Source organism: Pelodiscus sinensis, chromosome 4 (assembly GCF_049634645.1).
Source record: "Pelodiscus sinensis isolate JC-2024 chromosome 4, ASM4963464v1, whole genome shotgun sequence".
Taxonomy (NCBI): Eukaryota; Metazoa; Chordata; order Testudines; family Trionychidae; genus Pelodiscus; species Pelodiscus sinensis.
Genome location: NC_134714.1, coordinates 65,974,320 through 65,996,863, shown reverse-complemented (window position 1 = coordinate 65,996,863; position 22,544 = coordinate 65,974,320). Strand labels below are relative to the sequence as shown.

General features: G+C 43.8%; 1 protein-coding gene across 3 annotated transcripts in view; it reads left to right on the top strand.

The window, feature by feature from the left end:
* The first annotated feature begins 1,033 nt into the window (after positions 1–1,033).
* LOC102448586 (cytosolic phospholipase A2 epsilon-like) overlaps positions 1,034–22,544 on the top strand; it is a 34,373-nt gene continuing 12,862 nt past the window's right edge. The window contains exons 1-12 of one of the 3 annotated variants that reach the window (XM_006130348.4): positions 1,034–1,219; positions 1,908–1,994; positions 7,118–7,190; positions 7,902–8,038; positions 8,357–8,488; positions 11,239–11,279; positions 11,979–12,021; positions 13,029–13,098; positions 15,565–15,734; positions 15,858–15,944; positions 17,098–17,135; positions 17,782–17,917. In XM_006130348.4, coding sequence (XP_006130410.3) covers positions 1,109–1,219; positions 1,908–1,994; positions 7,118–7,190; positions 7,902–8,038; positions 8,357–8,488; positions 11,239–11,279; positions 11,979–12,021; positions 13,029–13,098; positions 15,565–15,734; positions 15,858–15,944; positions 17,098–17,135; positions 17,782–17,917 — 1,125 coding nt within the window. In that variant the 5' untranslated portion in view covers positions 1,034–1,108. Of the gene's footprint in view, positions 1,220–1,530; positions 1,614–1,907; positions 1,995–2,019; positions 2,413–7,117; positions 7,191–7,901; positions 8,039–8,356; positions 8,489–11,238; positions 11,280–11,978; positions 12,022–13,028; positions 13,099–15,564; positions 15,735–15,857; positions 15,945–17,097; positions 17,136–17,781; positions 17,918–22,544 lie in introns of those variants that run through there. The other 2 variants (XM_075927203.1, XM_075927204.1) reach the window with 2 other exon arrangements.

Sequence of the window (22,544 nt, the reverse complement as noted above, 5' to 3'; positions counted from 1 at the left end):
TGACTGAACCAATTCAGTGAATTCAATATAAATTAACAAAATACTTCAGTTGACCCTAATATGCATTTTTTTCCGATGGGAAAAAAGTTTGGGATGAAGAATTTGCCCAGCTCCAATTTTCAGTCAACACAAGCCATCAAATTAAAGCATTCCAATAACTCTATTTGCAGCCAGCCACTTTGCTTCTTTCAGGAGACAAGCTTAAGTATTTTTTTCACAACAAAAAACACTCCTTTTTTCCCCCCACTGTCTTGCGAAGGTGCTAAATACCCCACTATTCCTGGACACCCAGCTGCCCCTCTCATTTCTCTATGCCCTATATAGAGTTCAGGCAGATCTACACATAAAATGCTACAGCAGCGTTGCTGCACTACAGTAGCACTTCAGTGAAGACGTTACTTGTGCTGATGGCAGAGCTTCTCCCATTGGCATAGTTAATCCACCTCCATGAGAGGCGGTAGCTATGTTGATGGGAAACGCTCTCCCACTGACATAGGACTGTTTACCCTGGGGGATAGGTTGGTATAACTGTATCGTTCAGGGATGTGGATTTTTCACACTCCTGAGTGATGTCGTTATACTGAACTAACTTTATAGAGTAGACCTGCCCTTCCTGATTCACCATATTTCCTGTCTCCCTAGAGACAAGCATGACAGCCATGTAGGTGAAGGGTCTTGGGGAGACTCATAACAGTTTTAAGCAGTTCAATTCAAGAGAACAGCACTTTCTTGTCTGCTAATTGGTTATCACTGTCTACAACCAGAGATACTTGCATTTTGGTGGTGCTCAAAATGCAGTTTGCAAAGCACTTTTTGGGGATCCCTTTGAGAGGAAAGAGTACAGTATAAATGACCAAAAAAAGTTGTTTATTACCCAAAACACTATCACTGGGAAGAATAGAGCTCTGTGGTTTCAGCATCTTTTGTCCTCCTGATACTCCATCTGCAAAGGAAATCATCCCTCTTTGCAGTCACTCAAACGATTCACTCTCAGTGTGAGGAAACGAGAGAAGATTCTTTTGATTTGAGACATCAGAGAGGGGTGAGGCTCTGAGTCAGTTTATAAAACAGCTGCTCTGCTGCTTCTGCTACTTTAAAATCTATAAATATGCTTCAAGAATTGCTGCCAGCTGTTGGACATGGTATTCAGATGTCATTGGTCGCGTTGGACTTGTGTGTAACAGACACCGCAATGGAATCCTGTGCCAGTTTACCTCAGGTAAAAAAAGTTCTCTCAACCGGTTGGTTGCTTTAAGATTGCTTGGAATTCCAAGCCATTACGGTGTGTACAGCACAAAAGCAGTTGCTGGCTGTTCTGCTTGGTCATTAATTTTTATTATATTAATTGTTATGTGTGGCTTTTATCATCTGGGGAGAAGGTCCTTGCCTTAGGGCACTTCTAGTCTTAATGAGAAATGACAACAGGCCAGAAGCGGAGGAAGGAGAGGGGGAAGCACTTTGGGGAGAGAGCGTCACTTAAAAAATGATCAGATCACATGGGGCTTTTTGTGTGGTTCATGTTTTTCTTGTTTTAAATTGTTATCTTAAAATGTGATCTGATTAGCCCCTAAGGAGGGAAGAGGCAGTGGAGGTTCAGGTGGGAAGCAAGGCGGGTGAGTCTACAGGAGCAGGTTTACTGTTCCTTTTATAGCCACAGCGGAGAGGAGTCTTCACCCTCTGCTGTTTCCTACAAAGGGTATATGATTTTTGTGCCTACATTCGTACCAGTTAAAGTAATTAGGGTGTACTGTACACAATGACATAGTACAAGATGAGCAGTTTCATATTGTAGCTCTCAATTTGGGCTTTTCAGCCTTTGTTATTGCTGTTCTAAATGTATAATTGTGAGTGATACTGCAGGGTGAGAAGTTGCTTTTGAGTATCACCCTTTTCCTCTCTGGCTGCAGAACTCGAGCACTAAGAGTACTCCACTGGGAATGGGAGAAGCCAAGGAGAGGAATCCATGCATGCTGCAGGGGACTGCTGACCACAAGGTACTATACAAGAGAATTTCAAAATCAAACCATGTTAGGGTGGTTTCTGATGGCAGAAGGAAGGGGAGGACAGATTTATTCACTGATCATTTGAATAGCACCATAATGGCTCAGCAAACCCAGCTTAAAAGGAAGGTCCACTGATGGAGGAGGGCCAGAGGCAATTGCCCAGGGGTCCCTAGCCACTACCACTGCCAGCAGTGCAGCAGGACTCAGGCAAGCTTCCTGCCTGCCCTCACTACACGCTACTCAAAGAATCAGCTGGCGTATCCTTCTGGCCCTTGTCTGGGTTTCTCCATGCGCTGCCCTCATCCTGAGTGTGACTTTGCAACCCACATTGGCTGGCAGAGACCCCTTATCGCCCACCTAGCAGCTGCTGCCAGAGGGATGTGCCAATTGCTATCAGAAGCCGCCCAAGGTAAGCACTGCCCCTTCATCCCCTCCTGCACCCTAACTCCCTGCCTCAGTGTACCCTGCATCCCCTCCCACACCCAAAGTCCCTCCTAGAAACCCACACCTCTTGCCCCAGGCCAGAGTCCACACCCTGCCCTCCTTCCTGAGCCCACCTCCTGCACCCAAACACCTTTCCAGAGCCTGACCCATCACCCCTTCCCACACCCCAGCCCTCCGCCCAAAGTTGGTGAAAGTAAACGAGGGTGGGGGAGAGTGAGCAATGGAGGGATGGGAGATGGAGTGGGCAGGGCTGGGCCTCAGAGAAGGGCAAACCAGAGGCATGGCCTCCGTGAAGAGGCAGGGGGTAGGGCAAGGTCTTTGGGTTTATGTGGTTGACAGTTGGCAACCCCATTGAGCTGACATATAGAAGCTCTGGCCATGCCAGAGGAATGTGCCCAACAGCGCAGCCGGCAGCTTGCTGGACACCAGCCAGTGCAGGTGTAGTACCGCCCAAATGTCAGGCGGATCACGTCTGCACAGGCACAGCTTGTCTCTGCATGGAGGCCCTCTGATTGGTCTGCCCTGGGGCCTGGAATTGCTGTCAGCAGGCTTGTTTATGGGTGAAACATGTTGATGTTTAACATGTAAATCGTTCTTTGTTCATATTAAAGTTTTGTAGTTTTGGTGCATGAAAAATTTCTTTTAGTGTCTTTCTGTTACATTAAAAGGGGTTGATTTAAATGGACTTTCTACTGTAAAATGTGTATTATTATAGGCTAGAAGAATTACCCAGGATTGCCCGGGTCCTTCGGGGCAGGGGGTTGGCAGTGTGGGAAGTGCAGGAATCAGGGCAGGGTGGGTGGGAGAGTGAGGATGGAGGTTTGAGGAGGGGCTCAGGGTGTGGGGGGGGGGGTGTCCCATCTGGCAAGGATTTCTCTCCCCTCCTGGCTAGAAGAGGCCTTCTCATCCTCTGGCCAGCAGAAGCATTTTTCTCCCCCTACATGTCTCTTCACTGGCAGGCTTTCTTCTTTCCCCTCCCTGGTGCTGCAGCCAACAGCTGAGGGGGGGAAGGGTTTGCGGTAGGAGCCCACAGTGGTCATTGTGCAGTATTGCTCTCACCAGCACTCTCTGCCCCCAGTCACCACGCTCAGTATTATGTCCCTCTAAACAGCAGCTTCCTCCCTTTCCATGTCCTGGAAAATTGTCCCATTCCCAGCACTTCCCATTTTCCTGGAACAACCAAATCCTGACCTAGGATAAAAGGAAGCTGCATCCCAAATTTGGTGGTCCTAGTTCTTATCATTTAGGAGGAGTTCTTGAACAAACAGATTCACAGATGGACAGACAGACAGACAGACAGACATTTCTAAAATATATAGACAGATGAAGACAAATTTATTTCTGGTTTGAGGGGTAATTGACATAAGTGGAGCTGGGACAATTTGCACCTTCAGTGAATCTTGTGCAGTGCCTCATTGGTTTTTCAAGTGGTACAAATCCTAGTTTTATGGGTCAACATTACTTCTGGCCTCTGCTAGATAGAAAGTCATCCCAATATAAGGCTTCACAAGGTATGAATTAACATTATATTAAATCCTCCCTACAGGAAATCAGGGTACCAGCTTTATCTAAGACAACAGCTTTTTCCAGTTTTCACCCTGCCTCTAATCTTCTCCTTTGTTGGTGAAGTGTATTGAGAAGGTGATGCTAGTGTCATTCGGAATCTTTGTATTTTAGTTGGTCCCTGGTTTTAGACCTGGGCATGGTACGTAGATCAGACTAGTCTCATGAGTTGGTGATCTCTTCTGAGGAATATATAGTATTCATGTGTCTGTGCTGATTATCCATTTTGCCTTAGGTGCAAATTGGAATAGTTCAAGTGTAGGCACAAGAGTTTGCATCTGCCAGCACCCAGCCAGCAGACCCTGCACCTGGCACGGCACGAGCCAGCCACCCTCTGCCACCCAGCCCTCCGCCTCTTCCCAGGACCAGGCTGGCGGCTCCCGGGAGCTTGCCCGGGACCACAAGAGGCGGGCACCCGCCTGGGCTAGTGCGGACATCATGGACCTCTAGGGAAGGATAGCTGCCAGCCTGGCCACCCAGGAGCAGGTGTGCAAGAGAATCAAGGGGGTCCACTGAGACCCCCAACCCTGAGCCCTGAGCTTACAATGGCCGTACTGGGTCAGACCAAAGGTCCATCTAGCCCAGTAGCCTGTCTGCCGACAGCGGCCAACCCTAGGCACCCTGGAGGGGATGGACCGAAGATAGTGACCAAGCCATTTGTCTCGTGCCATCCCTCTCCAGCCTTCCACAAACCTCGGGCAGGGACACCACTCCTACCCCCTGGCTAATACCACTCCATGGACCCAACCTCCATGACTTGATCTCACTTCCCTTTCAACTCTGTTCTAGTTGTAGCCTTCACAGCCTCCTGCAGCAAGGAGTTCCACAGGTTAACTATCTGCTTTGTGAAGAACAACTTTCTCTTACTAGTTTGAAGCCTGCTACCCATTCCTTTCCTTTGGTGTCCTCTAGTCCTTCTTTATGGGAACTAATGAAGAACTTTTCTGTATGCACCCTCTCCACCCAACTCCTGCTTTTAGAGACCTCTATCCTGTTCCCCCTCCGTCTCCTCTTTTCTAAGCTGAAAAGTCCCAGTCTCTTTAGCCTCTCTTCATATGGGACCTGTTCCAAATCCCTGATCATTTTAGTTGCCCTCCTCTCTCCCAGCCTCTCTCTTCCCCTCTCCCACCTCCTTTTCCCAGTCTCCCCTAGTTTTGTTCAATAAAGACAGATTCCATTTTTGAACACAGTTGTCCTTTATTTTGTACATCAAGTAGAGGGGCTAGGGAAGGGTAAGAGGAAGAAGGTGAGGGAGGAATGGGGTACGTGCCCCCGATGGGGAGGACTGGGCTGGCTCTGTGGGCTTCTGGGGGTGGAAGTTCTCCTGCAGCCCCCCAATTGCCCCCTCTCCCCAGATGGCAGCCTGCAGCAAGTGCAGCCGGTCTGATGGCCGAGTGCTGTGATGTGCCCAGTGTGGGTACTCTGGGAAATCCAAGCCAAGACTGCTTTGCAAGCGGGACACCCCTGAGAACTGTGTGTCCGGGGTGGGGGTCAGGACCCTTTAAGCACAGCCCTCGGCTAGCCTGAGACAGCATCTCCACGCTCTAAGTCCTCCTCTGATGCCCTGCCGGCACTGCTTCCGGCCATCCTTAAGCCTGGTTCAGGGTCCACTTAATGTGGACATGCTAGTTCGAATTAGCAAAACGCTAATTCGAACTAGTTTTTTAGTCTGGATCCATTAGTTCGAATTAGCTTAGTTCGAATTAACTAATTCGAACTAAGTTAGTTCGAATTAACATTGTAGTGTAGACGTACCCCATGGGAAAGTTAGCAGAAATAAAAAAATGTTTTTCTCTAATATAATGGCATTTATTAAACTACTAGAAGATTTATCCAGCATTGCTCAGGTCCTTAACTCAATTATTTCTTCTTCTTCCTCATTTAAATCATTGCCCTTGGGTGGGGGTGGGGATGAGGGCTTCAGTATGCAGGCTGCCCCAGAGAGAGAACGACCTCAGCGCTCTCTCACTGCAACAGCTTGGGGCCAGGTGAGAAGCACCTCTCCATGGCCACTGCAGCTCCAGTGAGCACAGCCAGGGGAGGAGTGCATATCCCCTGGCTGAGGCCGAACCGATTTGTCTGCCCTTTTGCTCCCCAGCCAAAATAAGGAATGCAGAAAACTGCAGTTTTCCCTCACTCCCTGAAGATGGGGAACAGTCAGCAATGTTACTGTATGAATGAGGGGAGGAAGAAGCCGCAGCCCTCCCACTACCTTCCCTAAAGGGCACCTGAGGGCTTTGGGGGTTTGATGCGCAGGGCAGTTCCAGACAGGGGAGGGGTGCACCCCTAGCCAGCCCCTTTCACCTGCCTGGTGATTCTGTCTCTATGGTTTCATGCATCCCAATATGCATGGAGGGAAAAGCTTCAGACCCATTCCCCCCCCCCCCACACACACACACACTCTCTTACATTGCTTTAAGTTATGATAAGAGGACGCTGCATACCAGAGTGTTCAGAATTCAAGAAAAGAGTCTCATCAATCTCAGTACACTGGAAGCACAGAGTTTAGCTCAGTGCTATCATGCAATTACAAGAAATCACTTCAAAGGAATAAATATTCCATGGTGAGTAGCATGAGGGGGGTTCCAAAGCAGAGAGGACTGAAATTGAGATTAGCAGCAGTGTGAGGACCCTGGAGTAAATATTTCCCATAGGAGGCATTGATACATTACGAAGAGCTTGGCTGGGAGTAGCAGCCACTTCTCTGACTCCCATGCCACGTGTGCTGCAACACTGGCGGCTGGATCTCGAAGCATTAAAACGGTACCATTTGTAAAAACCTCTGCAATTTTTCTTATTCTCACCTAAAAATTACATGAAAAAATTCCAGCTCCTGAATAATTCAGTCTAGCACATCTGGACTTTAGTTAGAAACCAAACCAAACTTCCATAATTGTATGAATCAGTGTCTCTCATTGTTTTAATCCCAGAATCTGGCTTGGATGATTAGTAGTAAAATAGATTTGTTGATTATTTTATTATCATAAAGTGGTTGCCTGAGCACATTGCTTATCTGTTAGGTATTTCTCCCTCCTGACCATTTCTATCTTCTCAGCACACCCCATATTTCAATGTTCACCCTTGCCTTTTGTATGTTTATTCTGCAGACAGAAAGATCTCCTTGTTACTTGCTCACTGTAAGAGTCATAAGGGCAAGGAATCTCCTTCGGACAGATGCCTGTGAGTAACTATACTGATCTAGAGATTCTGTACTGGGAATGGTGCTGAGTTGTTCTGCTCCAGGGGGACCTGTGCTCCTCCAGGGAAGAAGGCAGCTTTCTAGACTTCCTCAGTGCCCAGAGGGAGGCCACTCACTGCTACACCCTTTTAAAAGATGTAGCATATATGTGTGCTGATCCAGCACCAAGTGCCAGAGTAGAGGAGTGAGCAAGGCAATTGCTTGAACCTATCTCACACCCCTCCTCAGGCTCAGAGGGAAATTGAGAGAGCAGTTACTGCATTCTACAGAAAGCAAGGACTGCGACTGTGTCTGACCCTGATGTAGGCTATGCTCTTGCCCATCCTGTGCCCTTATGTTAGGGCCAGGCATATATTGGCATGATATTGCTATGCTTTTTTCCTCCCGGGCTATTTAAATATTCATCCTTTTTCAAAAAAAAAAAGTAATCAAAAGCTCAATAAGAAAATAACAAGTCAATTGTATAGAATGGAAAACATTTTAAAAACATGCTTATTGTGGCTCTGGTTGCAGTTATACAAAAAAGAATTAATTTTCTCCTCTTTTCTCTGCCCCTATTACCTGGAGTGGGCTGGCTATATTGGACAAACATGAAAGCTTTTTTTATTCAGTGTGTTCATTCCTCTAGTGCCAATTAGCACTGCATAAATTGTTGTATTGTCATTTAGCAAGCTTTTCTTTTTAATATACAGTAAGCCAGTCTGATTGCTATGTAGCCCTGTGGCTGCCGACAGCTTCAGCTGAAAAGTTCCAGACTAAAACCATCAGCAACTGCAAAGACCCAGTCTGGAATGAAACCTTCTGCTACATGATTCAGAGCCAGGTCAAGGTACGGCCCTGAGAGCTCCCTCGTACGTGTGCTCTAGAGCAGTGTTTCTGAAAGTGCTCCGCAAAACCACTTTCAGAAACATATTAACTGGCTGCCCCAGTTTGTTTATTTACTGGCAACACGGCCACGGAGTCTCACAGCTCCCATTGGCTCCGTTTCGTCCTTTGCAGCCGAGGGGAGCTGTGGGAAGCCACTCTCTTTCCTTCTCCCCCTTTCCTTGCACAACCTAAATACAGATTTTCCTCAGGATTTCCTGCTTCCTGGACTCTTTTGAAAGCCAGAATGCAGAATTCTAAAATCACTTACCTCCCTTCCCAGAACGTGCTGGAGCTGAGTGTCTGCGATAAGGATGATGTTACCCAGGATGATCACCTCTTCACTGTGCGCTTTGATGTCGCTAAACTTCCACTTGGAGAAAGAGTTCTCATGTACTTTAAGTCTGATCCACAGGTGATGTATGAAATAAGGGAAGGGCTAGGTCAAAGGGATGTGCTCTCCTGGGTTTTCTGCCTAATTGTCCATTTGTATTATATTATGGTTTTCCTTCCTGTGTATTGGATTGCCCCCCATACAGAGGATAGTAATCTCTCATTCTAATCCCTGGAAAGGCCTCTTTGCTGTTGCAAACTGAAGAGTTTTGCCTCAGCACTTTTGGACAATGGGGGCTGGTGAAAATGGGAGGCTCTCTGCAAAGCAGTTTCTTGGATGAGTTTGCCACCAAAGCTGGCTGGAGACTATTCTCCCCTCCAACAGGTATTACTCCATGTTCTCTGTCACAGCTTATTGGCACCAACCCAGCAATTAGGTGGTGGTAGTGCTGACTCCTGCAACTGATAGTAGATCGTGTCTAGTACTCGTTTATGCATAGCTTATAATTATACAGTGTGACACTAAATAAGATGTCTAAATTGTACTGCACAACTGATCACTTACATTGAGAATTAGCTGTATAAATTCCTATTTAGAATGCAAATTTGAAAGTCATGCCTGGAAAGCCATGTCTTTTTTTTAAAACAAGTTCCTTAAGTGACACATTGGCATATATACAACTGGTGTGAAGGGGCAATTAACAGGAAAGCTTAGAATCTACATGGTATGTTATGTCCAAGCTATGTCATTGGCTCAAGCACTACCAGTGCTACGGTAAAGAGTGTTGGCTAGGTAGGAGAGATGAGAATATCCTGTGTCTGTTCATGTGGAGAACGTTTGTGTACTTTTCACAGTGCCCAGAGAGGTCGAAGCAACAGGAGCACAGGATATAGTATTTATATAATGTATCCCCCCACCAACACAAAGAGTCAGAGCAGGTTTTGTATTGCAAAATAAAGTCACATATAGGTTGTCGCTTTTATTTTTTTTTTAAGTCTTGAAAAGATGAAGTAAGCTGCGTCTGCTACAAAAAACTAAAGATGATTTTGCAGCAGCACATTTGGTATTGGGGTTGAGTTTATACACGCAACAGAGCTGTTCTGAACCGGAAGCATTATCATGTTGTTCAGGGATTCTTAACATTTTTCATATCATGAACCAAGTCTGTTGGAGCGATTATTTGAAGCTCACATTTGCCTTCCAATATCTCAGTCATGATTCCTTTTGTAATCCAAAATGTGCCTGAGAGAGCTACAATTGCTTATAATGCAGAAATAATAGAAAGAACTTAGGTACATTTTTAATGCGATAAGTGCATTGTCCTTTATAAAAGACTATATTAATCACACAGAATCCTTTCACTCTTCAGTTGTTCATCTCCTCAATTCCCATCTAACCCTCCCTCTCCTGACAGCTGACCTCCCTTTTCTCCATCCTCATCCATGCTGCCCTAAAGCCAGATTTCCTTCTACTCAGCAGGCCTGGGCATAGTGCCAGGTGACATTTTCCTCCTCTTCCACTGCTCCCCTTCATGTTTGTTGGGGGTGTGTGTGTACTTTTACACTTCAGGTGAGTGAGTATGTGATTCCCAGCTCTGTTTGATCTAGCTCACTAAAAATAAAATGTATCTTTGGTAGGGCTTCCGGTTTTGGTTATATGTATTCTTGGAGATTTAATCACATGACAATATCTTTAATTAAATATTAATCTTTAATTCTTGGATACTCCAGGCTAATTCTGGAGTGTTGGTAAACCTAACCTACAGCAGCAGTGTCTCATTTGCAACAAGCGTAGCTGAATACAGGTTAAATTGAACAAGTAGAACTTTATTAAACACTCTGGACTGCTCTGTCCATGAGGCTGAGTTGTTTTCAGCCTAACTCCTAGCATTAGCTCTTATCCTGTTGCCCCCTCAAGAACAGTCCCTTCAGGGAACATAGGCCCTCTGTTTTCAGTTCCCATTGATCATCCTACATGAAGGACTAGTTGCTCTGAATATGTAGGTAGTGGCTTGGCTGCAGGCCACATCTACACTCTATTTTTAACATGCTAGTTCAGAGCTAGTGAGAGTGTCTCCTCAAACTGGGAATCACACCCCTTGTTTGAAGTGCAGACACATCCTCAGTTCCTAGTTACCCTCTTCCCCGGCAATCCAGAACCTTCTCTCCCGCTAGTGGTTTATCTATACTGCAGTGAAGAGATGTGGTCTCAGGGTGCAAAGACAAGCTCTGACTAGCTGAGCTGAAGCTAGTGTGATAAATATAGCCACATGAAAGTTGCAGCACTGGTGGCAGCTTAAGTTGGCCACTCAAGTGCAGACCTAGGCGGTCAGACAGGCTTGGCCTCGGGTGGGTAATCCATGCTGTGATGCCCACACTGCTGTTTTCAGCAAGCTAACTCAGTTCAAGCTAGTGTGAGTCTGTCTACCCACACTGTAAATCACACCTCCCAGCTGCAGTGTAGATTTATCCTAGAAGACTTCCTTCTATTTACAGTCTCTAGCTTTTCTCCCACTAATGGGCTGCAGACAGCATCTCTCTGTGATCCCAGACAGCATCTCATTCCTGCCTGCTCCCCCAAATAACAGCAGCCCACAGTAGAGATAGGTAAGCTGATATCTCATCTTTGTTAACCGCTGCTTTTATAGACATCTAGGTTCTTAGCAATAAAGAGTCTTAGTGCTTATGTAAAAGCAGCTAGAAGAAGCCAGCACCAGGGGAACTGGCAGGTATCAATGGATCACCACAAAGTGATCCACAGATCACTAGTAGTGCATGAGCCACAGTTTGAGAATCCTTGGTATAATAACCATATTATCTTTCTTTCTTCAGAGAAATGAGGAGCTGGAGGTGGAATTCAGACTGGAGAGTATGTAAGTAAAAGCCAAATGCAATAGAATCTGTAAGGGACGGAAGCAACAATTCAGTGACTAATGAATGAATCCATTTCATTGGCCCAGAATGCATTATTCTTTGACACTACTACCAATAAGCATAATTTACAATGAGATTTATCGTATGCATAATATCAAAGAATGGTGCATTCTGGGAGAATCATCAGTGAATCATGGACTGGCAGAAGAATTTCACAGAGGGGGATAAATTATTGAAAAGGTAGTTAAGTTTTTCCTGTAAATACCCATTAAGACATGATTAGTAGGACAGTCCATCCCTGCATCTGGCATTAGCAGCTTGATAGTTTGTCTTTGAGATAAATGAGGCAATACTGTCCTGTTAATGGTGTAATGGGATCTTTGAAAAATGCATCAATGTTTTGTGTGAAATCCTGGTTTTAAATTTGGAAACTTTATCCAAATGAAGCCACCTGTAACCTCAGCTTGGCCCGATAGGAAATCTTTGTTAGCTGAACTTGACAACTAGAACCTCACGAGCTGTTGTGCTTTTGCCATGGGAGACTTGAACCATGAGTCTTCTAGAATTATTCCTTTGCTCAGGCACATGTCCAAAATGTAGCACAAAACTAAGATAAGGAAGCTAACAGTTGGGAGAAAAGTCTCATTGAATTATACTGCACCCATTACTAAACATGCACTTTTCATTTTGTTTCCTAGTTCAGGTCCCTCTGAAACCATCGTAACTAATGGAGTTCTAGTGGTAACATTTATGTTCCGTTATCTTTCCTGTCCTTTAGAGTACTCATAATGCAAGTGGGATGAGGGTTGCCAATTTTGATTGTCAGACTCTTGGAGGTTTCACCACATGACATAATCTTTAATTAAAGTTTAATGTTTAATTCCTGGAAACTCCAGGACAATCCCAGAGGTTTGGCAATTCTAGGCGGGACTTGAGAAACTGTGAGTTGCTTTGCACTCATAAGAACAACATACACTCCTGCAGAGAGTGGCTGAGACTGAAAATGTAGATATGATTTCCTCCTTAGTCATTGGACTCACACCATCCCCGCCCGTGTGTCATGTTTGGAAAGCTCTGACTGGAGCAGCTGTGAGGTCTGTCAAGTCAGCAGTCCTACAATATAGTGGAATGAGTCCTTCTGACAAAAATTGGGAGTGGTGTAGTGGGAAGCTGTCTTTTAGCCATCATTCTCACCCTATTTCCTGCAGTGGGAGACACTGATATCTGTAAAGCTATGAGCTCCCCCACAGACATTGGTATTCAGTCCAATCCACTGACACTGTATGAAATGGTGGAGGAACAATTTGCTTTCCCATAGTCTTTTTTCTTAAACCATTCCTGCAAATTACTAGCACTTAAACATTCATAACAATAACAATTCCTCAAAGGCTCTGCTTTCCAGGGACACTGGTTCTCTTAGTTGCTTTTTCTCATTTTTTCATCTGAATTAGTCTTTTTTGCTTCTCCATATCCTGATAATGCTCTTTGGCTTTCCATACACTCTTCAGAGAAGCTCGGTTGTAAGTCGCAACTACCGTTCTTACAGCTGATGGCACATATGACTCTCTACAGTTATTCAGTTTCATTCATAATTGGATAGCAGGGTCATTGTGGAACATTTGGTTTTATTAGGGGCTGAGCAGACTGCCTACATAACATTCAATAGCAATGCATCAGGGATGAGAAATAGAACCTCAAGCCATGCTATTCTACACCATGAGTTATTTTATTACTAATCTCTGTTGCAGTCTCGCAAAGTCTGCTGTTTAGAAATTCAAGTGGATGAGAAGAGGGGAAAGAAAAGGAAGCCTTATTCACGTGAGATTTGCTTAATTAACTGGCTATAAGTAACCCAATGTTGATTCTGCTATGGGGATTGGATATTCTATGAATCATTAAAATAAATAAATGGAATATAATATTTCCACATGACACAACTTTGTTACATCAACTGTAAAAGAATAATCTATGTTACTGGTTACGTGGACTGCATGACACATATCTGTTTAGTGAACTCTTTTGAAATAACACTAAAGCTGAGATTTTAATCACACAAAGGTTAAAGTTATGATTCTGATAGCAGCATTAATTTTGTTTCCTTATGTGAGTTGATAATTACAAAAGGCTTTTCATAAATGATTACACAACTTAAGTGAAATAATTCAGAATACAACATATAGAAAAGAGTACAATTGCTTAACATTACATTGTGTTGTACTGTTTTCCAAATAGTGAATCACATTGTCCAGTGTGATATTAATTTAATGAGAGAGAAATCTATCTAGAGCAAATATTCAAGTGTATAGAATTAATATTGATTTTATAACTAGAATTGTCTGACCTTTCTGTGATTAAAATCTCAAGCATGGCATTGCAGTAATGTTGTTTTTATATTTTCTTTCCTTTGTGCATTTCTTGAAAAAATATTAGCAAAACAATGACAACTTCCTGCATGTTACATTTTAATGTTTCTTCTAGAGGCTTTTTTCCAGATTTAATCTAAAATGTTTTGTTCATTTTTATATTGTGTTAGCACCATGGTGCCCTGTTGTGTGAGGCATTGTAGAAACATGCAGGCCCTGTCTAAATTAGGGAAAAGACTTGTTTAAAAAGCCTGTTAGTTAACCCATTTTAATTAACATATTTAAAACCCATTAAGCACTTTGGCCAAGCTGCTCACAGGTATCTGGGTCCTAACTCCCTTTCAAATCAAACATCTATATACCTTTGGCTCTGGGGCTGACCATGACCAACTAACCCACATTAAAGGTGTGAAAATGTGTTATTTTAGTGAATAGGGTATTTTTTTAAAAAAAAAAACCAACTCTTTCCCTCCTACTCTGTATAAGACTGTGGTAAGAGATAGCCCGCATTGGAGGAGTTTACAGTCTCAATAGACATGATAGACAGAGGAAAGAATGTGATTCCCATTTCACAGCTCAGGAAATGAGGCACAGAGAGATTAAGTGATTTACCCAAAGTCACACAAGATCTCTGTGGCAGAGATGAGACCTGAACTGAGATTTCCTGAGTCCAGACCTGCTGATGAGGGGGAGGGACAAAAGTGACTCTGTGCCACTACCAGAAGTGGCCACCATGTCCTGCTGCTCTAGAGAGCAAGGGACCTCTCTGTGCTGCTTCTACCCTAAGCACCAACTCCACAGCTCCCATTGACCAGGAACTGCAGCCAATGGGAACTGCAGGGGTAACGCCTGTAGGCAGCAACCTGCGGAGACCATCAGATCCTCTTGCCTAACAGCCACTGCCAGAAGGGTGTGCTAGTCATTTTGGGGAGCCACTTGAAGTAAGAACTACCCTTCTCACCTCCTCCTGCTCCCCAACACCCCGCTCTAGCACAGAGCCTACACCTTACATGCAAACTCCCCCAGAGTCCACATTCTGCACTCAGATTTCCTCCCAGAGTCCATTCCCACACCCTAACTCCCTTCCCCAGTCTGGTAAAAGTGAACGAGGGTGGTGGAGAGCCAGTGATGGAGGGAGTGAGGATTGTATGGAGTGAGAAGGGTCAGGACACGGGCAAGACCTCAAAAACAGTAGGTCAGGGAGGCAGTGCAAGGGTCTTTGGGTTTGTGTGATTAAACAGTTAACAACCCTACCTGGTGGCCATGTGGAAGCATAGATGCAACTATGCTTACTTAATGTCAGGAAGACTATGTCTACATGGACATGGCTTGTGCATGTTTGTGGGCCCATCGATTATTCTGCCCTGGGGCCTGGAACTGCTGTCAACAGGACTGCCCAAGTCCCAGCCAGTATCCTAACTACAAGGTCATCTCACTCAAACAGTTTCATTGCTATGGAAATAACAGCCCTTGCAAGAAGTGTAGTAATAAAAACCTTTTATTTATAAAGGAACTAAAGATACAACAGACAAACCTAGATAAATTGTTCCATTCATTAACGGCCCCAGATGTTTTCTATTCATGACTCTCACATGTGGTATATTGCTAAAGATTTGCTGGTCTTGAATAAAATAGAAGCAAATAAATGGAAGCAAAACTCCTAAAACTTCATGTATCCGAGCCACTTCTGGTGAAACTTCATTTTACCCTAATTTCTGCTAATGCCTTGAGGGTAAATTGATTATCCAACTTCCCATTTATCTAAATATTTTAATAAAATAATATTGCTTAATAAGTGGTCTCTTGAAACTCAGTCTAGAGCAATTTAGTTTAATGACAAGGCTTTTAAAATACCCCTACAATGCTACATTTCCGGTCTAATAATAGTAAGTTCTGTATGCGCTTTGTCTTCTTCCTTTAGGAAAAAACATCTCCTTCACAGTGAAAGGGTCCCATGAAGAGACCCAAGAACTTACACTGGCCTCTGATCCCATCATTTCAGCTTCAAGTCTCACTAAGTTCCACTATGTTGAGAATAAGCACCCAGCACTAGATGTTATTCTGCCAAAGGAGAAACCATATTACTCCTTTGTAAGTTATCATTGGAATTAATAAACTTAGTAGTAACTTTAAAGAAACAGATGCATTAGACAGCAACATTAATCCATCTTCACTTTACTCCTTATAATAAAAAATTTGTATGCATTTCTTTAGCGTACCTGTTCCTATCATACGAAGGCAGACTCCCCATATGTGGCTCTCAATTCACTTCCCATAGGAGAGAAAGTAACAATAACAGAGGTGAGTGCCTACTGTTAGCTCTTAGGAATAAACACTGATCCATATCTGGGTTATCATCAGTGTAACAATAATGGTGTAGACCTTGGAAAAAATATTGAAAAAGGGGTAAATGGAGGAGAAAGAATGAAGGTAATTTCTTCAATGAGATTTTCTGGCGTTATCCTTATGGAGGAAGAAGGTTAGGGAAATTTGATTTTGAAGGCTGTGCCCCTTTCCCTCTGCATGAATCTTTAGAGCCAGCTCTCTTTCTGTCCCACAGAGGTCAATTAACTCTTTGCATGTTGTCTGTGACCCTGCAGCACCAGCGGTAGCCACACAACCATGGTGGAGCTTAGACTTGCTCTGCAATGCAATCTTGAATTCATGCACCTGGGATTGGGAGTTCCACGATTCCAAATTCATTGCAGTGAATGGAAGGTGGAGGAGAATGGCTGATATAATCAGAGACCTCAGCCCAGAATACTGGTGCAGTTACCTGAAAAGACTGGGAAGTTGGAAACTCCTGATTTATTCTATGATTCTGCAGTTTTATGGTGATCAGCAATATGCTTTATGCTCATGTAAACCCTCATTACAGGGCCACAATTAAGTGATGTTGCTCAGAGCCAAAATTTAGCTTTTGAAAAGAAAACACACTACTACTCACAAAAACCCTGAGATCTACAAAAGCCAATAGTTATAATAAGATTTTCATGGTTATTCAAGCAAGTCACCTTGAACTGCCATTTATTCCACTAGTTCTCAACCAGTGCTTGCCACTTCAGACTTTTGTGAGTGACACTGTAGGCACTCCATCCTGATCTTAATGATAAATCACAGTGCTAAGATTTGGGGCACTGCCACTTAATTCCTCCTGTTTGGGAGTGAGGGGTTATTTTAACTAGCTGCAGAACTTGGGTAGCACCAGCTTTCTGATGGGCAGCAAATCCCACACAGCCACATGGGAGGAGGCAAACACTGGCTAGTACTACCACGGTCTTCATCTGTTTAGGATGAGCATCTTTACAGAGAATAAATTAGTGATGTTGTATCCATATACATAGAATCTCTGGGTTAGGTCTGCATTGCTGAAGAGAGATAAGATAAAGCTGAAGGGAGGGGAAACCTTAAAAATGTGATGGCACTTAAGTTATTTGTATTCTTGGGTTTTCAGGATAAAAAATTTGATTTGAATGTGAAAGCTACAGACTGGTAAGAGATCCATCTTCTTTGGATGTTGATGATTTTGTCAGCTGAATTCTGCTTTCTCCTTGTCTGTTTATAGAAAAAGTCTGCTTACTGTATGTCAACAATTTGTGCTGACAATTTTTAATTAATTTAGACTGAAAGCTGGAATGTCATATATATAAAAAAAGAACGTGGCATATACTGTACCCAATATTTTCATCAGTTTAATGAGACCCATATATGAAATAAAAATAGTGGCATACTTAGCAATTTGAAATCTGTATTTGCCCTGTTTTCTTGGTTTCCTGCTCAGCACAATCCACAATCTGACTTGATGCTGTTTAGCAAGTTGATAAGATATAGTCAGCAAAGCTTATTTTAGTACAGCTCTCCAAAAAGTATTGAACTCTAAATACAGTCACAAGATTACATCTAAAACATAGCAGGTTCATCCTTCAGAATTTACTTATAGGTGTTAATTTTCCCCTTTTTTTCTTGTTTTTTTCCCCTTGCTCATGTTACATCAGTGAGTCCATGTAAGGACAAAGACTTTCTTGTCAGATTGACTCTTTTTGAAAGTGGTTGTTTGTTTGCACTGTAAATTCAAAAACTGGCTATCAGTAACAACATGCAGTATCTAAGCCTGTGTTTTTCCTGGTCTCTGTTCCAGCTCAGAAGACCTAGATGTGCGCTTAGGGTTTGACTTGTGCACACAGGAGCAGGATTTCCTGTGTAAAAGGAAGAAATATGTTGCTGCTGCTCTGAAAAAGGTTCTCCAGTTAGAAGAGGACTTGCAGGATGACGAGGTATGTAGCACAGGATCCCTGAGATCCGCTCAGCTCAAACACTCAGCATCTGGATACCTAATCTGACACATTTACTATTATCAAAACTTCTGACTGGTGTGGAGAGGCTCACTTTAAGAAGTTTCTCTCTGATACCAATTTTCTTATCCAACCCATCAATAGATACAGTTGTCTTATCCCTCCCTTACACTGTCTTGAATATGCACAAAGTCCATCCCAATATACTTCAGTCATGGCTCATTCTGAAAATCTGCTTCCTGCTTTCCTGCTCCCACCTCACAAAAAGCCTGCGATGAAGTATCATTGCCCCACTGTTTTACTCCCATACACATTTGTTCTCTCCTTTTGAGTTATGTCGTATTCCTGGCCAAAGAGTACTGCTTTTGTTTCGTTTACCCCATGCTGCTCCCTCCTTTGTTTCTATGAAGGATCCTGTTCATTTCATCAAACAGTCCTCTATGATCTCTTTCCTCCCTCCTCTTACTTGCCCCATTACCCCCTACTATCCTCTTCTTCCTTTCTTGACTATTCTGTACCTCTCAGCAACTCTCTCTCCTCCTCACTCCTACCTTTCCTTGCCCTATTGTTCCTTACCTATCTTCCTTAACTTGTCTTTGTGCTTTAGCTACTTTCCCTCACACTGTAACTTCTAATGACTGCTCAGTCTCCTTTCCTCTTTCACCTCACAACTGACAGTATGCACTAGTTACTCTCATTGCCCTGAATTAAATTTCCTTCTGATTCATTTTACATCCAATCCCGTCTGGTTATCAATTTCTGTCCTCCAGTGAAATTGCTTTCAGTCAAGGCCTTTAATCATGCCAAAATCTCAGGGTTTACTCCATCCTCACTGTCATTGTTCTCTCCAATGCTTTTGACACTTTTCATAATCATCTCCTCCTTGACATTTTCCCTCCTTGAGCTTTTGTGATACTGTCCTTACTTGGTTTTCTTCCTGTCTTACTATTTGATTCACATTACCTCTCTTCTGTATCTGTATGTTTGTTTTCTCTTCAGGTAAAGAATTATACCTCCTTTTGTATTTGTACCAAACATAGTATGTTTTAGGTATGCTGGAAACAAATAACAATAATACTCGATCAATACCATCTTCTTTGCCTTCGTCTTGTCCCACTTATTCAAGGTTGGATGTTCTGTTCTTTATCTCGAAGCATTCTTATTGAGTGTGTCTTCCAACATGATCTCTTTTGGATTACAGAACTACATTTTTCTTGATCTTCCTCATGGTTTTTGACTCATGACTCCCATATCTTATGTTCTTTCACCTACATATCTCATGTCTTCCTGAACATCTGACACCTGTCACTGTTGGAAGGCTGAATAGTGGGCTAGATGAACTATTAGTCTGATCTACTATGGACATCCTTACGTTCTTCATTGGCTAGCCGTCTGAGATGTACATCATGGCTGATCTAATTGTGTCTTATACATTTTGTGCTATATTTTACTTAGCATATTCTTATCATGGAATTTCTATCAAATACCTCCATTTGAACCAAGCACTCTCGATGTGATTCCTAACTTCTGCATCAATATTCTTCTCATGACTCAGATTGAGCAGTGTGTATCTGTTGTTTTAGGGTCCAGGTTGGAACCTGGCTGTCAGGAATCTGAGTTGTAGGTGGTCAAGCCTACAGGTTGTAGCCTGAGGGCAGGACCCAGAGGTTGAGGAAGGTCCAAAATCAGGAAGTAAGACCAAAGATGAGAACTAGAGTCTGTGTCTGACTGTCAGAGCTCAGAGTCAAGACTGAGTCAGTGTGAGGAATCAGAGCTGGTGGCTGGCAGAAGTCAGGGAAGGCAAGAGCAGGGCAGGAAGGCAGGGGTGCTGGGCAGGATCTGGGCTGGAGCAATGGAGGCAGAGGATCTGTGGGCGTGTGCTTTGAGTGGCCAGTAAGCTATTGATTCTTCTATTGGCCACAAGCAAAGCAACATAAATCCCACAAAGGAGTGAGCTAGGACCCAAACAAAGGGCTGCATTTAAAGGAGGCCAGAGTCATGACTGAATATCCCTCTAAGGACAAAAAGCCTGTTTCTTTAGCATACAGTTTAATATCCCCATAGGGGTTAATTTGGGCTTTGTGACTCCCTCTGAGGACCAAGCCATGGAATCTCAGCAAACCTATAGGAGGTGACAGCATTGGAAAAAGTTTGCAGGTCTTCATGCAGCAGCTGCAGAATGTGCTCAGGAAATGAAAGCCCCTCCCCACTACAACTGGTAATCGCTGCTTTCTTTCACATCCTCTTTGTGCTTGAAGATAGAGACCAGTATGCTCTTCCCATGAGCTTGGTATTTTTTTGGAGGATTAATTTAAAGAAGTTCATCATTTTCAGTTAAGGCTATAATTTTTTCCCACAGGCTGTGTCTACACTGGGCCACTTATAAGCTGCGAGCTGTCTACACTGGCCCTTGAATTTCCGGAAAAGCAACGACGCTCTACTGTACAAAATCAGCCGCTATTCCGGAAAAGCTACGCTGCTCCCGCTCGGGCATAAGTCCTTATTCCGGAACACTGTTCCGGAAAAGGGCCAGTGTAGACAGCCCAGTAGTCTTTTCCGGAAAAAAGCCCCGATCGCGAAAATGACGATCGGGGCTCTTTTCCGGAAAAGCGCATCTACATTGGCCACAGATGCTTTTCCTGAAAAAGGGCTTTTCCGGAAAAGCAGCCTGCCAATGTAAATGCTCTTTTTCCGGAAATACTTATAATGAAAACTATTCTGTTTTAAGCATTTCCGGAAATTCATGCCAGTGTAGACACAGCCACACAGATTGTGGAAGTCATGGAATCCATTACTTCCGGAGATCTCCATGAATTCAGGCTTGTCTGCCAGGAGACGCAGGGTTCCCCTGCCTCCTGCAGCACGTGGGGGACCCCACAGCTCCTAGTCAAGGGGTACAGCAAGGGACTCCCACAGCTCCCAGCTGCTGCTCCCAGGCAGCGGGGCCTCAGCTCCCAGCACAGTAGGCAGCGGGCTCCTCTCTTCCCCCACAGTTCCCAGCTTATGGGGTGAAGGATGCCTCGTGGAGCTCCTGGCCACCATAGATGGCAAGGCTGCAGCTCTTGCCTGGCTTGGGCAGCATGACCCCCTCCCTTCAGCCCCTGGCCACTGTGGGCGATGGGACCTCCTTCAGCTAGTAGCTGGAGCAGGTGAAGTAGAGGTACGCTGGAGTACCAAACCAGGGGACCCAGGAGCTCTCAGCTCCACAAGTAGTAGGGGTCCCCACAGCAGCCCAACTTCTACAGGCAATGTGGGGACCCCGTGGCTAAGCTCCCCATTTTATCAGGGACATTTTTAGTAAAAGTTAGGGACAGGCCAGTGAACTTTTCATTATTGCCTGTGACCAGTCTGTGACCTTTATTAAAAATATCCCTGACAAAATCTTATCCTTAATCATCCTTACCACTCCCCCATGGCTCAATGATTTAAATTCCTCAGTTGGCACGCCCTCTGTTCCCACTGCCTTCCTATGTGCCATCTTCTTTAGTGCTGTCTGACTCACTAACACAGTGATAGCTCTTCTAAGGTAGAGTTGCTTGCACATACTTACCTCAGTGATTTCCTCACGTTCTCCCCATTGAGCAGTTTCTCATAAAACCACTGACATCTCCTAATGATTTTGTTATCTTCCATCAGCACTCTTCCATTTTGTCTGATGCACTTCACAACTCCTAAATCTTCAGTGCTTCTTTGTCTGATTTTAGCTAATCTCTATATTCCTTTTTGCCCTTCCTTGCTCGGTAATTATACATATGAAGCTTTAAGTACCTGACCACTAGCTTCTGCAACCATTTTTTTCAGCTTTTCCTTTACGAGCTTAAATTCCTCATAACTTTCCAGCATTTTTGCTTTCTGCCATCACTTGAATTTTCCTCCCTTTTCTTTACTGCTTCATGCATTTCATTAGGCCCCCCACCACATCTTTTTTCATTTGTCCGCATACAACTTGTGATCTTTCTATACTACACTGGGATATTTTTCTCCAACTCTCATTGGTATCTTTGTGGCTGGTTTAGTTATTACTTGAACTCTGTAGAACCTCATCCTTAAATCTCAGACTAACTTCCCCATTCACAGGTCTCCACCACTTTATCCATTGCACCATAGCTCATCTTTTATTCCTGAATTGCCTTTTTCACAAGGAGTCTGTTATATGCAATCTGTGTTGCTCTGCAATCTGCTATTCTGGGATCACTGTACAGTTTCTGATTTTTTTTAGCTCTCTTCTCCTTCTTGGGGCATAATCAATCTGGGACCTGTTGACACGGCTCCTGTATATAAAGAAATACTTCTCCTGCTCTATAAAATATATTGACAACAATCAGGGCATGGGCTCTGGTTAATTCTAAGATATCCTCACTAGCTTCATTTCTGGTCTCAAAGCTTTATCCTCTGATAGTTCACACTGCGTTCTCCTACATATCTATTGAGATCTGCTCTGAAAATGAGGTACTTTACATGTGGTACTTGACTTATTACATGATTCAATGTGGCACATATCACTATATAACATACAGGTTTTGGTCACTGTTCAGTGCTTTTCTAACTTTCATCAACTGGTCATTCTTCCTTTGGATGTCCACTCCCATATCCGGTAATATTTCTGCTG